The sequence below is a fragment of the Zootoca vivipara genome, chromosome 4, assembly GCF_965207765.1.
Source record: "Zootoca vivipara chromosome 4, rZooViv2.hap1.1, whole genome shotgun sequence".
Classification (NCBI taxonomy): Eukaryota; Metazoa; Chordata; class Lepidosauria; order Squamata; family Lacertidae; genus Zootoca; species Zootoca vivipara.
This window is the reverse complement of record NC_142587.1, coordinates 30,018,689-30,035,682: the sequence shown is the minus strand read 5'-3', so window position 1 is coordinate 30,035,682 and position 16,994 is coordinate 30,018,689. Positions and strand designations below refer to the sequence as shown.

General features: G+C 41.0%; 1 protein-coding gene across 5 annotated transcripts in view; it reads right to left on the bottom strand.

Moving 5' to 3' along the window:
• AFF3 (ALF transcription elongation factor 3) overlaps nucleotides 1-16,994 on the bottom strand; it is a 221,233-nt gene that overhangs the window by 87,938 nt on the left and 116,301 nt on the right. For all 5 annotated transcript variants that reach the window (XM_035114249.3, XM_035114250.3, XM_088668625.1 and 2 more), the window contains 2 exons: nucleotides 6,727-6,766; nucleotides 2,325-2,376 (listed from right to left, as the gene is read on the bottom strand). In XM_035114249.3, the coding sequence (XP_034970140.3) occupies nucleotides 2,325-2,376; nucleotides 6,727-6,766 (92 nt within the window). The remainder of the gene's footprint in view (nucleotides 1-2,324; nucleotides 2,377-6,726; nucleotides 6,767-16,994) is intronic.

Below are 16,994 nucleotides of genomic sequence, written 5' to 3'. Positions count from 1 at the left end.
GTGTATGGAGTTTGCAGAAACAAAATCAACTTGTTCCTTTTGAGTTTATAAGGTCACTAAGCAATTACTTTATATACATATGCTTTATAGACTTTTTTTGGAGATAAGAATCCTTCATATTTTTGTTGTTATTGTTGGGACTGAAGGAATTGTGAACAGATCACTCACTTTGGGAAATGCCACTGGCTCCTATTTGACATTAGTAAACCGATAACAAGCTACTTGAAAATTTGACTTAATAGTGAAAATTTCAAACCATTTTTTCTAAGTGTGTTTTAGCTCACTAACCTCAGTTCCTTTCCTAAAAGGGCTGTGAATAAAAAAGGTGAATGTGCACCCTGCAGCAAGAGGCCCCCCAAGCTGCCTCTATCTCTCTTTCCTTTTTTGGCCTCTTCTTTTTCTTAACTTCTGCAATTCAGTAGGAGCTATTATGCTCCATATCAACCAGGGGCATAGGGATGATGCTGTAATGGGCTATGTTGCCATGAATAGGCTATGTTACCATGAATGGAGGTCCAGTGATTCAGGTGAGAACTTGCCATATAACAGAATCAGAGAGAGCTGCAGTTCATTAGAAACATCTGGGCATGATCTCAGCTTGTGGGATTTTGAGCCTGCGTGGTCTTCTGCCTTGATCTAGTCATAGAATGTGTGGGAAGAATTACTCACCCCTCATATTCTGTAACAAAGATTTTGCTGCCAGGCTCTGTCAAATTGGTTTGTTTGTTTTTTGGATTTGTTTTGAGGAGGTACTTACATGTATTGCTGTTATTAAGAACATTTTGCACCCAATCACCCTCATTGTGCCTTCTTCAAATGGTGGGACCTTACAAGATTTACATGATACAACACTCTCTGAACCAAAGGGTATCAATAACTGACATGATGCACTCTAAAACTCACAGGTCTGTACTGTTACATGAAAAATTGCCCATTCAAACAAGTAAAAAATGTTGAGCGTTAACTCTGACCATGTGACCTAAATTGAGTTTACTTACAGTATGTAGCCAGGCTTTCTTTGATTTTCCCCCAACCTTGAAACCTCAGTCTATTTGTTGATTTAGTGTTTTATAGTGGTAGAAACAGCTGAGTATTTTTTAATATTGAAACAAAACGAATAAAAGGAGATGCTCTCACCTTAGAATGGTGAATACTGATGTATAACAATGACCGCTCCCCACATCAAATGGGGGGCGACTTTTGCACGGTCGCATGCATCCCCCTGGATCCCAGAGCAACCCCTGGCAGTTCGGACTGGCATCCTTCCTAGCCTGGATACCTAGGGTCTCTGCCTACCCCAGCCAATCGGCCAATCCCGCCTGGGGAGGCGTTGCCAGGGGATTGGCCAGGTAGGGGGAGGGATCACCTAGCACACACAATAGAAGTGAATCATACCCGAGAAGCACCAGTCAGCTCCAGAGCTTCTCCCACCCTCCACACCCTCATTTAAGTTTTATTTGCAGGTTAACCTCTCTTTTCCACAGGTACGCAGGCGCTGCTACATCAGGGTTGCTGTTGAAGGGCTGGAAAGGAATTTCCCTGCATTGGCAGGTTTCACCTTTCCCATAGCAATACATCACAACTTTGGCGGTTTCAGGCCTTGGGCGGAATCCTAGTCTATCTTCCTAAATAGGGTGTGTGTGTAGAATGGTGGTCAAGCCCCCTTTGTGGCAGCGATACCAGGGCTCCCCGTTAAAGGGGTCTTGAGGGGAGGCATTGTCCATACGCCAAAGGGTTGTCATTAACGACTGTTAATGACTGCAATTGGTCTTGCGGGGGGAAAGCAAGGGCTGAGGTGCTAAGGAAAGCTTGATCATGTACAATGAGATAAGAATCCTATGTCTCTGTTCATTCCAGGTGGCTCCATGGTTCTGGAATGAACAGAGACATAGGATTCTTACCGGTATCTCATTATACATGATCAAGCTTTCCTTAGCACCTCAGCCCTTGCTTTCCCCCCCGCAAGACCAATTGCAGTCATTAACAGTCGTTAACAGTCATCAACAGGTTTACCACTCCTATCAGCCCATCACCCATTCCCATCACCCCCACCCTCTGAATATACATAAGGGTCTGGTGACTTCTGTTTCAGTGTATCTGATGAAGTGTGCATGCACACGAAAGCTCATATCAAAAAGTATACATTCTCTTTGTTATGTATGCTCTTTAGAAATCAAGGGATATTAAAGCTTACCAGACAATTAGTGAAAAAATCATCACTGAAAGCATATTTTACAGCGGTCCTTAAAAAGTCGAGAGAATCTTAAATGGATACAATTCTTTTGTCAAGGAAAATGAAACTACACCCATTATTTCTGACTTACGATGTATGTGATGTACTGTTTTCTGGATTCTTTGATTCAACATCACCTTTTCCTTGGAAAAAGAAAAAGAAATTAATATTAATAAATCATCCATAATTGGAGAGGTCAGTACATGGTGTTATCAGCTTTTCAGAATGCATATAAACACATTTTTAAGGCTACATGTGGTTATAGGGAACACAGTTGAAATTTATTAATGCAATTAGTGATAGTTCTGCCTTTTAGAATCCCTTGAGTTTGATCCAGAACATGCTCAGAAATTAATGGGACTTAGGTTGGTCATTACTAGGTCCCATGCCACATTAAGTGGCAATAGTTAGGAGGCACCTCTGCCTAGCTAGATATTCTTTTCCTGCCCTATGTGCCTTTAACAATTAACATACCACTTAGAAGTAAAGCTTCAAATCTAATGTCCCCTTTGACTGCTCCTAAATCAACATGTGATAAAACGCCTGAGTCACCCACAATACTCTGATTGGTCAAGAAGGGAGATTCTGTCCTTGAAATAATCCTTTTTTGGGGTAAAGTTTTCCCATAAAGACAACGAAGGATAATATGTTCCCTTGAAGTCTAACCAATTTGTTATAACATAAGCTTTCATAGACTGGAAACCCTCACAAAGGCTTACAACACAATAAATTTGTAGGTGACACGAGACTCTGCTTTGCTTTTGCTGCAGCAGCAAATGAATAGGACTACCTCTATGGATCGTTCACAGAAAGGTATGTATATGTCAGAAATCATTAGAGAAGATGCTGTCCTCATATATGGAAATTTGGAGAAGTGTAATTTCAAAGGATGGCTGTATTTCGGTCTGCATATTGTTTTGGATGAATTATCAAACATTTAAATTCAGGCTGAGAACTACTTCTTGGAGTGGAGAAGGAAAAGATGTACATATCTCTGTTTCATTTGTAAAAAAAGTATCAAATATTCTGATGAACTTCAACATGGGGCAACTAGCATAAAATAGCAAAGCAACTCCTTTGTTGTCTTGGTGTACAATGTAACTTCTTGTTTAGAATATCTATCTTTTTCCTAAAGGAGGAATGCTTATTGCTAGGAGCCCTATTGCATTAATAATTGCAGAATGTACAGAAAGCACTGCAGATAAAAAAGTAATTTAAGGAGAGAGGCAATTATACATTTAACTGCTGGAAAAAAGAATAATCTAAATGGGATGCACTCATCAGAGCCCTGTATCTATGTCTATAACATAGCCACTACTGCCTTCTTAGAATGCTCATCTAAGGAGGGGCCTGCTGGAATATCTCCAAATTTGTAAAATAATTTTGATATTCACTATCAGGGGTAGGTAATGTGGTGCCTTCCATATGTTCTTGGGCTACAACTCCCATTATCCCTGATCACTGGCTGGGAATAATGAGAGTTTTAGGGAACTATATTGGCTTCTCCAAATTTCTAATTTATCATCTTCAAACACTATCTATTGCTTGCAATGGCCTCATTTGGATGCAGTGTAAACCATAGTTTAGTGCTATAAAACTAGCATGGCTGGCTCTTGGGTTTGAGTGCTCCCCACTCTTCTGCCAGTGTGGCCACAAGGAGCAAGTCAATAACATTTACTTCCTGCTTCAAATAATGAATGGTGGTTAGCTTGGCCAAGCCAACTTCAGAAAATAGTTCATAATCCTAGCTTGTTCAGATAAATTATTGTTAAACTAACTGCAGTTTCCAGTTTGGACATAAAGACAACTGTGGTTAGTTGAAAACAGAAGCAAACATTTTCATTCTCCACATATTGTGGCAGGGTGTGTGTGTGTGTGTGTGTGTGTGTTAGAAAATAATGTGCTGTTATTCAGTATGCAGCCAGGGGGAACACTACTGTGTGTACCAATAACCCTCTCCTCTTCATGGCAATTTTCTCCTTCCATTATTAGTATGTTTCACAATCTGATGCAGGAGATGATTGTCAGCGCTATGCAAACATTCTGGTTTCAAAGCCGTTATTCATATAGCAAATTATTCAAGTTATGCTTCCCTTAAATTGTATTCAGAGCAGTTGGCTCATCTTAATCTCCAGTTTTCTCTTTAGTACTTCCTGCTGTCACTGCTTATATGGCTACTGAAACCCACCCTCTTACCATTTCATTATTTCCTCAGTGCTAGTTCTTCCCAACAGTGTGAAACACTGGCTGGTACGTAATTAACAAGCACCACACTCTGCTACATTTTGCCACATTGCTTTTAATCCTTGACCTTTCCCTTAGAAAAGTGCTGTCCTATATCACACCAAAAGCCTTCTAACATCTTCACCTCTGGATAGATTTCTCCTTGCTCAGTAGGTGACCATTCTTCTCAAAGCTCATCTGTTGGCACAGAGCATTTTTCATCTTCAAACACAGCTTCTGTAATAGTGCTATCTGCTGCATAACAGATCATGAAGCTAACACAATATAGCTTATGAATGGAATGCTTTCAGGTTGGGAACAGGCTAGGGCCATGCATCTTTAATATAGATTTTGGTAGAATTAGCAAAAGTTGGAATTAATGAAGATTTGTTTGAGCTGTGGCCAACACAGAAATTCCTGGACTTCGCCTATGCTAAGGTGTCAAACCAGCCTGGCAAGGCTGGCTGAGTGCAGCCATTAAGAAACAAAGCCATCATTAGGGCAAGAGTTTCTCTGCTGGTGGACAGAGGGGGAAGTTTCCATGTTACGGTGGGTGCAGAAAGGTTTAGGATTTCAGCTTCCATGACATAGGTAAGCAGGGAGGCAGGCTGTGCCCACAGGGGTGGGGGGTGGGTGGGGAAAATGTCGTCTTACATGAGGGTTTTGCTGGCAAGAGCCTTTGGGAATCAGGAGAGTGGAGCCAGAACTCCAAGCAGAGGCCATTCAGGGTACAACCATCTTGGCTGTTCTTTGACCACAATAAAGATTGACTGATTGATTGAACCATCTTGGCAGGATGGGACAGAGCCATGGAGATGGCGTGCAGAATGCCTTGGACTTCAATGCTACAATGCTGTGGGGAACAAGCGCCTCTTGAGATGGAATGCTGTGTAAATATGTCTGCAAGACACTGTTTTTCTTAAACGCACTAGCCTCCACTGTACCTTGATTTCCCAACGGAAACACAACCCTGGGTGAGTGCCTGGAACCCCTGAAATCTCATGCAGAGATTGGGGTGGTGTGCAACACTATTCAGGGCAACCTTAATACCCATCAGGGATATCAGAGGAAAGAGCTAATAGCGTGTCTCACATAACAGTTTTCTCTTCCCTTACAGTACACAGGACACATTTTTAAACAACATTAAAATGTAACTAAATCACTATTTCTAGGCTGGATTTCTACCTAAGATTTAGGTTGTCAGGAATGAAATAATGAACCCAATGTGTTTGTTGTCCTTCCTTGGGATGCAGGCATACATAATCTTAAGACAATGAGTGAGATCCAACTTTGGCGGCCCACTTCAGCAATAAAAACCTGCTTTTGCAACAACACTTCTGGTTTGCCTTTTCTATCCCATCAAAGCTTCTCTGGAGAGTTGGGTATCCCCCTAACCAATGTGGGATGGGGATGGGCACTGAAGAGAATGCCAGGGGGTGGGAAGAATCTAGGTCTGAAAACCAGACTTAGATCCTAAGGTAAGTTTGGTTCACAGAAGGGAAGTTCTCTACCCCCTCCAACCTGCCACCGACCTCTAGCGACCCCCACCAACTTTGTTCAAAAGGGCCTCCTGAACCTCTGGAGGGGTTGAAGGTGGTGGGGAACTTCTCTTCCAAAACTTATTGAAGATAGCTTATCCTAGGATCCAAGCCTATATGTTAATCACAGGATTCTTTCTAAATTGGTGCTATGTGAGCGGAATCACATCATATGCACATTTAATTTGCACAAATTCACTTATAGGGGCTTGGCTGCAGCTCTTGCAGAATTGGCTACCACGATCCCATCCACAACTGAAAGGACCCATTTTGGCTTTTCTGTACCTTTCAGCCTTCCTTTCTCTTTGCCTCCTGCCTCCTTCCGTCTGTTCCTTCCACAGTTGCTAGTTGCTGGCATGCACATGGGGAAGTGGGGGGAGGGAGCAGAGACATGGAAAAGGCCTCCCCAGGAGGCTCCCCTCCCCTCCCCTCCGCACAGCCAGCAACCAGCACACAGAAGTCAGGAAGGCCCCCTCTCCCTCCTCCACCAATTCAGCTCCTACTCAAGGAAGGTGCAGGAACTGAGGTAGGAATTGCAAAGAAGTGGCAGGGCCATGCAGCAGCCAGACTGGGAAGGCGGTGATTTATGGCAATTTTGGCTATACACAATTTTTGCAATTCAAAATATGCAGTGGATAGGTTTTTCACTGCTTCTTCCTCATTTATTTTATTATGTTCATATAAGAGCAAAATTTTCATCAAATGCAGCTGCAACGTGAAAGTTATTCTTACTTTGATTGCTGTGCCCCATAGAGACATGTTGCTGGGAGTCCTGAAAGAGCAAAGAGATGAATCGGTTATAGTAATCGATAAATTAAAAACATAAACCCAGTGCGATGAACATGCTTTGTATTAACAATAGCAAACACAGTTTGTTGTAAATCTCAATGCTTAGCTAAACTTATAGAAGCTCCTGCGTACATATTGGGAAAGAAGCAATTAACTTGTATGGATGACTTGTGACAGTGCTTCAGCCACTCTGGCAGGAAGATGGGGAAAGGAAAGGCACATCTTTGTAAACCTCTGGCTACTTCTGAAGCCCTTTACCACCACTCTTCCAAGTGGGTTAGGAGGCAACCAGGAGGAAATCTCCTCTCTCTGATCCGCTGTTCAGAACTATTCAGACAGGCTGCTAAGAGACAGGTGTGGCAAAAGAAGAAGAAGAGTTTGGATTTGATATCCCACTTTATCACTACCTGAAGGAGTCTCAAAGCGGCTAACATTCTCCTTTCCCTTCCTCCCCCACAACAAATACTCTGTGAGGTGAGTGGGGCTGAGAGACTTCAGAGAAGTGTGACTAGCCCAAGCAGCCGCATGTGGAGGAGCGGAGACGCGAACCCGGTTCCCCAGATTACGAGTCTACCGCTCTTAACCACTATACCACACTGGCAATTGACATAAAAATGGAAGCATCCAAGATCCAATACTGTTCAAACGCAGCCACAGATCCCTTTACGCTTCTCCAGACAGTGAGAGGAAGTACCAGGTTACACAACATAGCACATGCTTATACAGACAATATTTGCAGCAGTGGAGACAGTAAGATGTGTGCATTGGCAAGTAAGCTGAGTGGCAAGTGAGGGAGTGCTCAGGGCCATTACTGGTGGGCATCACATGGTAGAGATGCTTAGCCAGTCAGCATTGTGCAGACATTCATCCATTGACATGGCACTGGTACTTTGCATGAGCAATGCTGTCAACAGATTTCAATGGCGGTGGCTGCTGCTGCTGCTGCACATTTTCACACGGTGCTAGCCTAGAAACCTCTATGCCACTGTTAAAGCCTTATACCATGCCTGGTAAGGCCATTGTCGCTGCCCAGGCATTGCTCAGTGTCTGCAGATTCTTCACAGCACTTTAGTGGCCGCCAGAGAATCTTTATAAACAATTCAAATAATATATCAACAGTTTATAATTTTAATAGCTTAATTTATAATCTTCCATTAATTTCCTCATTAATTCCCTCAGCACAATTAATCTCCAATCTAATCTTAAACAATTTAAAATATGAAATCACTATAAATTAATTGTAAACAATTAATCTTTTTATAACCCATGGCTATCCAATTAATGATATCTTTAATCACCAACATAACCCCCCAGAAAAAAACCAATAATCAAAACCAATAAATTTATTCAGTTAATCCACAATGCTCACTAAAAACAATGATTGATCTCTTGCTGAATAATATATCTGTTCACCTAGTTAGAGCAGTTATACAATGCAATATATCGACGCAAGCTTGTATTCAATGTAGCGCCAAGCAGATCATTTCATCAAAACATTAAGCACTTGTTTAATTTCAGCTGGTAACTGATTCCAGGGGACTGGCACCACAACACTAAAATACCAGTTCCCATTGCATACAAAGCAGCACCTCTATTAAGAATAGTATTTTCTGAACATGGGGCATTGTCATGGTTAGATGCAGAAAAGCGGTGGGAAGGACCAGCTGGGGAACCCCCAAGGGGGAGAAGACTCAGAGTCAGGGAAGTGGTGATGGGATGGTGATGAGTGGTCTGAGGGAGAAGAAGGAGCAGACTCGGAGGAGGTGGTGTTGGAAGCAGAAGAGGTAACAGTTTACAGAGCAGGAAGAGACTGTGGCAGAGGGCAGTTCAGACTCCGAGGATGAAGTGGAGGGTGGCCAAGAGGCAGAGTCGGCTAAAGCAGTTACTTGGATCTCCTGATCTTTAACTATTTAAAATAAGTGCTGGGTCAAAGAGCACCACAAGCTAAGAGCCTGATCTTTCAGGGGAAGTGTAATCCTGCACACAGGGTATGCAAAATTTCAGAATGGGCCATCAATCCTTATCTGGATTAGCTTTAAGGTTCCCCCCTCCCCACTCATTAAACGTTGTTTAGCTGACAAGCAATAGGTCAGGTGTTTCCACTCCCACCCTAAGTTTAGTAACTGAACTGGGTGTTATCAGCATACTGATGACATCATCTCCAGCAATCATTTACAGTGGTACCTTGGTTTACAACCATAATCCGTTCCAGAGGTCTGGTTGTAAACCAAAACAGGTTGTAACCCAAGGCACGCTTTCGCCAATGGGGCCGCCCCCCCCAAAAAATGGGTTGTAATAAAAAAAATGGGTTGTAATCCAAAAAAAGGACATGCACTTCCGGGTTTGACGTGGTTGTAATCCAAAACAGTTGCAAACCAAGGTATCACTGTATGTTGAAAATGTTGAGGATAATACAGAATCCTACAGAGACTCATACGCCAAAGACCAAGGACTTGGGTAATGTTCTCTCAGCACTACCTGGGATTTACCTTCCAGAATCAAATGAATCCACCTAAAAATGACCACCACCACCACCACCCAACATACACCCATTCCTGTTAGGTGATGTAGACAGGTGTCATGGTCGATGGAATAAAATGTTGTGAATCAATGGTCACACTCAGGTCCTCCCTCCATCTCTATGCAGATGCCATCAAGTAGGGCATGTATTCTAAATTTATATCTGCTGTTTTTCCTCTGATAGATATATCATATTTAGTTTTTCTTCGCAAGAGGGAAAAAGATCATATAAGAATACACCAAATAATAACATACCTACAGTGAATAGAACTGTCCACAACTGCCTAGAAAAGCCATAATAATTGTCATCATTTACAAACAGCTTAAAGTTTTCTAGGTGCTGTTCCAAGATTGGAACACAGCATCATCTTTGTCTGCAGGCTTACATTCTAATAGACAAACAAAAGGAAGAGAGGATGGGGAAATGAAAAAAGAAGCAAATTCAGGAACTAATTCTTTTTGTAGTTACTTAAATGTTTATTTCTTAGATGCAATTGTTACAGGGTGGGGGCAGTTCAGGAAGAGGAGAAGCCAATGGACAAAGTAGGTTCTGTTGCCCCACCTCTCCTCCTGCTGCAGCTAGGATAGTATAACATAAACATCAACCAAAAGTTATGCAAGTTCGAATACAGTCTTAAACGGTGCAGTTGAACTTCATATTAGTCTCCAGCAGACCAGCAAATACATGTACTTAGCAAAAGTGATGTGTAATTATGCCATACTTGAAACTGTTTTGAAGTTTTTATGAAACATCTTCATCATTTTGGCAAAACATTGTGCTAAGTCTTCTGAGTATGTCAGCTCAAATTTCTTTTGAATAATTCAAAGCAATTATGAGACTTTTAAAGAGTAGATATGTGATAAAAGTGTGTAATGTTTTATATTTGCAAGTGTCTTGCTGATTCTGAGAATGCATTGCTGTATATTATTTATGGTCTCCTAATCTTCAGAGTACTCATTCAGCACCTGAAAATGGCATTTCAGTTAAGTATAAACAATGGCAAGTACCACTTCCAAAGGCAGTTTTACTGTTCTTCTGGAATATTTCAAACAAAATAAACTGCAACAATAAAGCTAATTAGCATAAATATGTGTGGTTTTAACAGTGAATAAGGATTAACGGCTTTGTAAATGACATGCATTCTAAATTATGAGCTAGTTCAAGTAAACTTGTCATTGTTGGTTGGCTGAGTCACAGAATAAGCAAGATATATTAAATTCTGCCTCCTCTTCCTTCAGAGCAGAATATATTTAATATATTTTTGTTAGAATTATAGCAAGCCCTATCACTAAATTTGCAAAAGCAGTAACAGTTTTTCTCTGTTTACTGTGGTTCACATTTCACAGATATGAAATTAAGGATGAGATATAGTGATTTGCCCAATACCATATTGTACGTCTAGATACACGGCATTTGAAATCTATTTGCTATTTGAATATAGTTTTGTTGGACAGCTGTCAGTAGTTTGGTGGTATGTACAACAAGCTAGCCTTTCTATAACAAATTAATCCTATATATTTGGCATTCATTGAATTGTTACTGGTCCTTTTAACTTATAATACTTTGACACTGACAATGGTCAAACCTCTCTAGAGAGTGTCAACTTTGTTAGATGGCTGACTTTTCCTAGAAATCTTTGGGATTTTGGCCATGTTCTTAAGGTAGCTGTTTCAAAAGGAAGAACGGTGAGGGGAGACAATCTCTGTGTTGACTTATTTTTAAATTGCTGCTTTGTTAACAGTGTTCTATATATTGTGATTGTTTCACTGATGAATTGCTAATTATTCCATATGCTTTCTGTTGTATTGGTGATATATTCTATTATGTTCAATTAGGTTATTATTATTTGTTTGTAAGCCGCTTTGGGATTCATTTGAATGAAAAGCAGCATAGAAATATAATAAATCCAATCCATCAGTCAAATCAAATCTTTCTTCTAGGAATTTGAGCTGTGCTCTCTATTTTAGTTGCATCTACAACTGCAGTGTTTCAGCCAAACATACATAGTAATCCAAGGAAAAATGGTTTCATGAACCAAAACAACTTTTTTTCATCAAATTATTTCACTGATTCATTAGCACGCTTACTTGGAAGTAAATACTAATAATTTAACTTAATGACAAGATGGCTTCCAAATCATAGAAACAAACTGCACATAGTTGAAATACAGAATAATTAAACATACAGCATCAACAGATTGCACCACAAAGCAATATGATTAAAACATTAAAATATAAACGTCCATTATTAAAATATGAAATAAAACAATCCCATTAAGAGAACACGGTTATTAAAACAGGAGACTCAGGTCGAGATATCAAGGAGACACTTGTGCAAACAACTGCATTTTCAGAAGCTGGGAGAATGCCAATACAGATGGAGTCTTTCATATTCACAACAGCAGTGCCACCAACACTAAGAAAGTTTCATTTATTGATCTTAAAGCCCTTACTGGGCAATAATTTGCATTGAACTCAGTGGGCCTTACTTCTGAATAGATGTGATAAAGACTGCACTGTTAATCTCTGAGATTCTCTCTCAAAAAATGGCACATGGTACCTGTTAAATCCTTTGGGTCTGCTATCAAATAAAGCCTCTCTGAGTTTTCATAAGCCAAGCCATTCTTTTTTTATGACATCCATATCTTCAAGATTTTCCTACCATTTCAGGTTTAACAAAAGGTTGGCATATACATTGTAAAAGTGTATTTTCAACAAACTGGCTTCAGTAACTCAGAAGGGTATTTAACAGTTGTCTACTAAATAAAATTTGCTACAGGAAGAACAATATTTATCCTGTAAAAGTGTGTTTTTCTGTACATATTTAGGTGCTATCCCCTATAAGGGTGGCCCTCAGAGTAAATGAAACAGTCCCCCCTTTTATAGTGGCAGCTATTCTGAATTTCCCAAAATTCAAAAAGCACCTTAGCATAGCTTCCAAGGGAAATGGGGACATTGGCCCCTTTGATTCTATTCCACCCAAAATAATTTTACCAGAGTTTCACTACTGAAAAATAGCAGAAACAAAACAGTTGATTTCTGAAGTGGATGAAATAGCTAGAAAATATTCCTTGTCAATTGGTTTTGACCTTCTTTGGGTAAGAAATATCCTGGTATTTTATTTCTGAAATGTCAGGTGTGCATTTTTCTCTATTCATTTTCAGGTTCCTCCCTCTGTCTAGGAACTCATTCTAGGAACATTTCTAGCCAAACGTTATGTTATTGCCTGACCTTTCCTCATGGGAGAATAAAAAGGTAAAGGTAAAGGGGCCCCTGACCATCAGGTCCAGTCATGTCCGACTCTGGGGTTGCGGCGCTCATCTCGCTCTATAGGCCGAGGGAGCCGGCGTTTGTCCGCAGACAGCTTCCAGGTCAGCTCACGGAAACGCTGTTTACCTTCCCGTCGGAGCGGTCCCTATTTATCTACTTGCACTTTGATGTGATTTCGAACTGCTAGGTGGGCAGGAGCTGGGACCGAGCAACGGGAGCTCACCCCGTTGCAGGGATTTGAACCGCCGACCTTCTGATCAGCAAGCCCTAGACTCTGTGGTTTAACCCACAGCGCCACCTGGGTCCCTCATGGGAGAATATGGGAAAATACCCCCCCTAAAATGTCTGCCGAGTCACCTTGTGGTATAGCTCTGAAGCTGAAGAGATACTGATATTTTTTAAAAGTCTGAACCTGTCAAAGGTGTGTTGAATGTACATTGCCTAGCATTCATGTCATCTGGCAGGATTTTCTCAAATTCACTACTGGCATAGGTGAAATAGTTCTGGCAACTGGCCAACTGGCAACTTTATGGTGATTTGATTGACAATAGACGTGTTCTCTTAGAACTGCTTCTTTTAAGTGCTGGTCCAAAGTATTGGCCCAGCGATTTTCAGAAATTATATTAGTGGAAACATTTGCTGAAGAGTAGGTTAATCTTGGGAGGTAGGTGAATTTTCAAACATGCAGCAGGGAATGGGTGTCAGCAGTGAACTTACCATTAATGCTGAGATGGCCCAAGGTTTTCCATTTCTTCGTCTTTTACAAGGGAAAAAAATGTTGCAGCCACTTCAAGCTGTAGCCATGCTGTCCTTGGGAGCTCAGTAGCAGTCCCTTCTAATCTGAGACAGCATATCCTATGACAATAACACCATATCCATGATGTAGCTCCATTCCCTAGGGCATTGTTGGGACTGGGTAGCCAGCTTTTATCCCCAAGATGCAGCATCATTCCCACTGGGAATTTTGTCCCCAATTAGAAGGGAATACTGCTGGGCTGCTGAGGGCAGCCTAACCACCACTCGAAGAGGTGGTGAAGCTTTCCAAAGGAAGAAATAATTTGTGGTAAGCATACCCAACCTGAAATTTTATGATAATTTGCATGGTCTACCAAAAATCTCTAATACCCTCCCCCACCTTCACAGGACAATTAACGGTCCTGTAAAAGTGGTTGTTGGAGTGGGTGGGTTATTCACTCTTTGACCACCAGAACCCAATGGGGCAGCAATGAGGGATGGCGTAATGCCTCAGAGTTCTGTAATCAGAATGAGGAGGGACAGATTGGCAATCGTATTAGAGTCAATGGTGCGAGTGAGTGTACATATACAGTACTAATCTTTACCATTTTAAATGAGTCATAGCATTAACTAACTAGCAAATATACAGGCAAAAGACAAATAAGCCCTAACCCATGGTTAGTTACAAGCACAGTGTCGTCAGGATGGTGAAAGTCCTTGGGCTGCTGCATTTTGCTATTCCTCAGCAGCTGAGGGCTGTTCTTTCTGTCCCTTCCTTTTCCTTTTTAGACTTGGTTTTTCCACTCCGGTGCTTTCCTTTGTCTTTGTCCTCAGCTGCTCTTCTTCACCCCTGTTCCTCCTACAATTCTCCTCCAAACATTTTTACAATTGGCCTTTCCCTCTCCATCTCCCTCCATTCTCTGTGTTGACATTCTTTTCCCCAGTTGACATTCCAAAGACCTTAGGTTTGGGTATTACATTCACAGGTGTCTGTGTGGATCCTGGTGTGATGCTGGGGCCACAGCAACTGGCAGAGGATACAGCTTGCTGACACAAGGCTCGTTTTCATCTTGACTATCACCTTACATTTTCCCTTGCAATCCAGTTGCTTTTGAACTTTATCACTAAAAGCCACTGGGATATTCCAAGATGGAAGTATGAAGCATAGGCGATACCTGTAGGGTTTTCCTTTAATGGAATATTTTGTTTATATGCAAGAAACTCCTGGAGACACAACTTTGTGATATGTATGAACATCCCACTGATCCTATTTCTTTACATCAACTCCTTGTAGCAAATTTACCGTAAATTAATCGTGGCTCTTAGATTTAATACGGCCTGACACCAAAACCTACTAACTGAAATTCCAATTGAGCGCCTTCATAATTTCAATTACATTTATCAAACATTTGCAGTCCTTCCTGGGAAATTGCCTCCATATTTGCCTTTTAGTTGCTCATGTGAGTTGGCATGGCTTTTGACCCAATGCAGACTGAATGCCTGACAGTTGACAGAGGTTGAGGGATGCTATGGTGTTCTTCAGCATGGGGTAGCCAGACATTGCCCAGCCAGATGTTCGAAGGTAGAAGACATGATACACTTTTTTTTTACTGGAACGCCCTTTGTATTTAGATCTGAGCATCCAATATTTCAAGCCCCTTATTGTTGGGATTAGAAATAACTCTCCTTTAAGTAAAATAATATTCATATTGGCTATTCATATTATGTGATGTACAAAAGCTGCCAGATTTGTTAAATGGCCTTTATGGAACTTGTTTACAGTTTTATATAATATATATTAGTATATGTCAAAGAGTTTCTGTAGTAGCGTAATTTTAATTATATTAAGGTATAACATATTTTGTATGTATCTATTTTATTTTATTTTTATTACCTGTGTATAGTGTTACAGGAATTCTAAGGTCTCAAATATAGAATAAATGTTTATAATTGCACAAGGTAAACACACATACGTAAGTATATAAACCACGTCTAAAACAGTACAGGAGAGCAATCCAAAAACCCTCTTGGCTCTCCTGAAGACTTATTTCCTCTGCCTCCTTATTCCCCATTGCCTGAGAACATGGAGGCAGATAGCAGTCAGGGGAAGTTCCTGAAGGGAAGTTCTCCTACATCTCCTACATCTAGGAACCTCCTTTGAATTAATTGTCATTATTTGCCCAGATGCTTTGCACTGAGGGATGCCTGACCAGCATCCTGATAGTCTTATCAAATGCTATTTTTGTGTGTAAATTGTGTCTGGAACTATGTAAAACTTCCTAAATCCTCAGGAATATCACACCTTGACCTGCCTGAGTCACAGTAACCCCACCTTGTGTGTGATGTAATTTCTGACTGTTTGTAGAGGCAATGTCCTTCTTCTCCATGCCAAAATGCAAAACCTTAAAAGAGATGTTTCTTTTTAGTTCCAGGTCTCTCTTGCCTCCTTGCTAGAAGGGGAAGGAACTCTGTTGCAACAGAAAAATAAAGATCGGCCTTGCTTTCACTGCATCCTTTCTTGGCTAACAAGCAGTATATCTTGTTTCAGTTGGACTAATTTAACGCTGTTAATGTGGACTTGTGGATTTCACTCTATAATGCACTTTCAGTCTTGTGAAAAATATGTGCCTTTCATATGCAATCCTTCTTTGTGTGCAGCATGTCTCACATTTATTAATCAAAACCTGAATGCTTCTCTTATCTGCATTGTCATCACCAAACTGAAAGGGAATCAAATACTGCTGTTGCTTCTTTACCTGCCACGTGAAGAACAAGCACTCACTGAAGTCTCTCTTATCTTCCTTATCTACTCTACTTACTTTGAGTGCAATTCAAACTCTAGTCCCCACCTTATCCAGTTCTCTGCTGCCTTTTCTTCAAACATTTTCCAGGAGTGTTAAGCTGGGTCTTTTTTCTTTTTTTTCTTTGCTGCTTTACTTTCAATTTCTCTTCTAATACCATGTAATCTTTGCTGCAAACTTTGCAAATACATGATGCAAGAGACTGAAGGGCAGGACACAGATAAACTGCACTTAATGTGAACTTCTTACTACAACGGAACTAAAAATGGTGGCTACTCTAGACACCACTTCTCTTCAGGTTTTCCAGAGAACAGTATCACTCATACAATCACACACATTTGGGTTCCCAAGTTAACTAGACAGGAGCTCAAAGGGCTTGCAGTTTTTGCCATGTTCAAATTCAGATGTCAAAGGCACGCTCAGACGAAAACATCAGAGAGGGAGAACAGAAACGTAGAGGTAGACAACTAAAATGTAGAAGTCAATGTCAAGATAGTTACAGTAATGTCATCATGTCCCCAGCTAGGGGATTCAGTGTGGACAGCAATAAACATCATTAGCTGTGGGAGGAAAATTAGCAAAACTGGCAGCTTGACTCTCACGAGATGTTTCTAAAGCCTTGGATAGATTGGCATGCGGATGTCTGGTACAACTGTTAGGTAGTCAGAACTTGGCTAAAGGCTAGTGAACTAAAATACACAAATTTACACAATCTATAGCAGTTATCGCTTGGACTACTGCAATGCGCTCTATGTGGGGCTACCTTTGAAGGTGACCCGGAAACTACAACTAATCCAGAATGCGGCAGCTAGACTGGTGACTGGGAGCGGCCGCCGAAACCACATAACACTGGTCTTCAAAGATCTACATTGGCTCCCAGTACGT